This window comes from Myotis davidii, unplaced genomic scaffold (genome assembly GCF_000327345.1).
Source record: "Myotis davidii unplaced genomic scaffold, ASM32734v1 scaffold79, whole genome shotgun sequence".
In the NCBI taxonomy this organism is placed as follows: Eukaryota; Metazoa; Chordata; class Mammalia; order Chiroptera; family Vespertilionidae; genus Myotis; species Myotis davidii.
The window spans coordinates 1,203,631-1,204,335 of record NW_006294339.1 but is presented as its reverse complement, the minus strand read 5'-3'; the positions used below and the strand labels follow the sequence as shown (position 1 = coordinate 1,204,335).

The 705-nt window shown below is 63.1% G+C and overlaps 1 protein-coding gene across 1 annotated transcript in view; it reads left to right on the top strand.

Annotated features, from left to right (window-relative positions):
- Nucleotides 1-705, top strand: part of CC2D1B (coiled-coil and C2 domain containing 1B) — a 19,009-nt gene that overhangs the window by 1,090 nt on the left and 17,214 nt on the right. The window contains exon 2 of the mRNA XM_015566943.1: nucleotides 587-681. Coding sequence (XP_015422429.1) covers nucleotides 616-681 — 66 coding nt within the window. The 5' untranslated portion in view covers nucleotides 587-615. The remainder of the gene's footprint in view (nucleotides 1-586; nucleotides 682-705) is intronic.

Genomic DNA, 705 nt, shown 5'->3' with positions numbered 1-705 from the left:
GTGTTTCCGCCCACCAGGCCGTCTCCCCACCTTAATGTTCCGAGAGGCTGGGGAACATGTCACACTCACTCCTGCTCCCCCGGGGCCGGCGCGGGGCCTCCTGACACAGAGTAGGTGCTGTGAGGTTGTGAGATCTCTGAACCAGGGCGCGGAGTCAGTCCTCTGGACTAGACAGAACCGCCCAAGAGGAATGTTTGTGATGATAAAAGGTCAGGATTTGTGCCGGCCAGTACCCGAGGAACTGGGTTTTAATTCAGTTCATTTCGATATAAGTAGCCACGTGTGGCCACCGAGTTTGACAGCCCGGCGGTATACCCGCCGCCCGGCCCGCCCGGCCCGCAGTCACCCCTGACTCTGTCTCCCGGCTCCTCCCACTCGGGTTTGCCGTCAGTTTCCCACGCCGCCCTCAGCCCGCTGGCGGGGCCCTCCTCCCTCTGCCTCCTAGCGTTTGCTCCAGGGCTGCGCTTTCCGTGATCCTCCTTCATCCTTTGGTGTAAGCATTGCCTTTTCCTCCTGACCAGCCTGACTCAGGGAGCGCTTTGGGGGAAGGGGCTCACCGCCTGCTCCCGTCTGAGTCTCGTCCGTTCCCCCCAGACAGGAGTCTAGGCCGCCAGGATGCCGGGGCCCAGGCCGCGGAAGGGCCCTCAGGCCCGTGGTCAGGGTGTGGCGGCGGCCAAGCAGGTATGTAAATGCCTTCACCCCTGC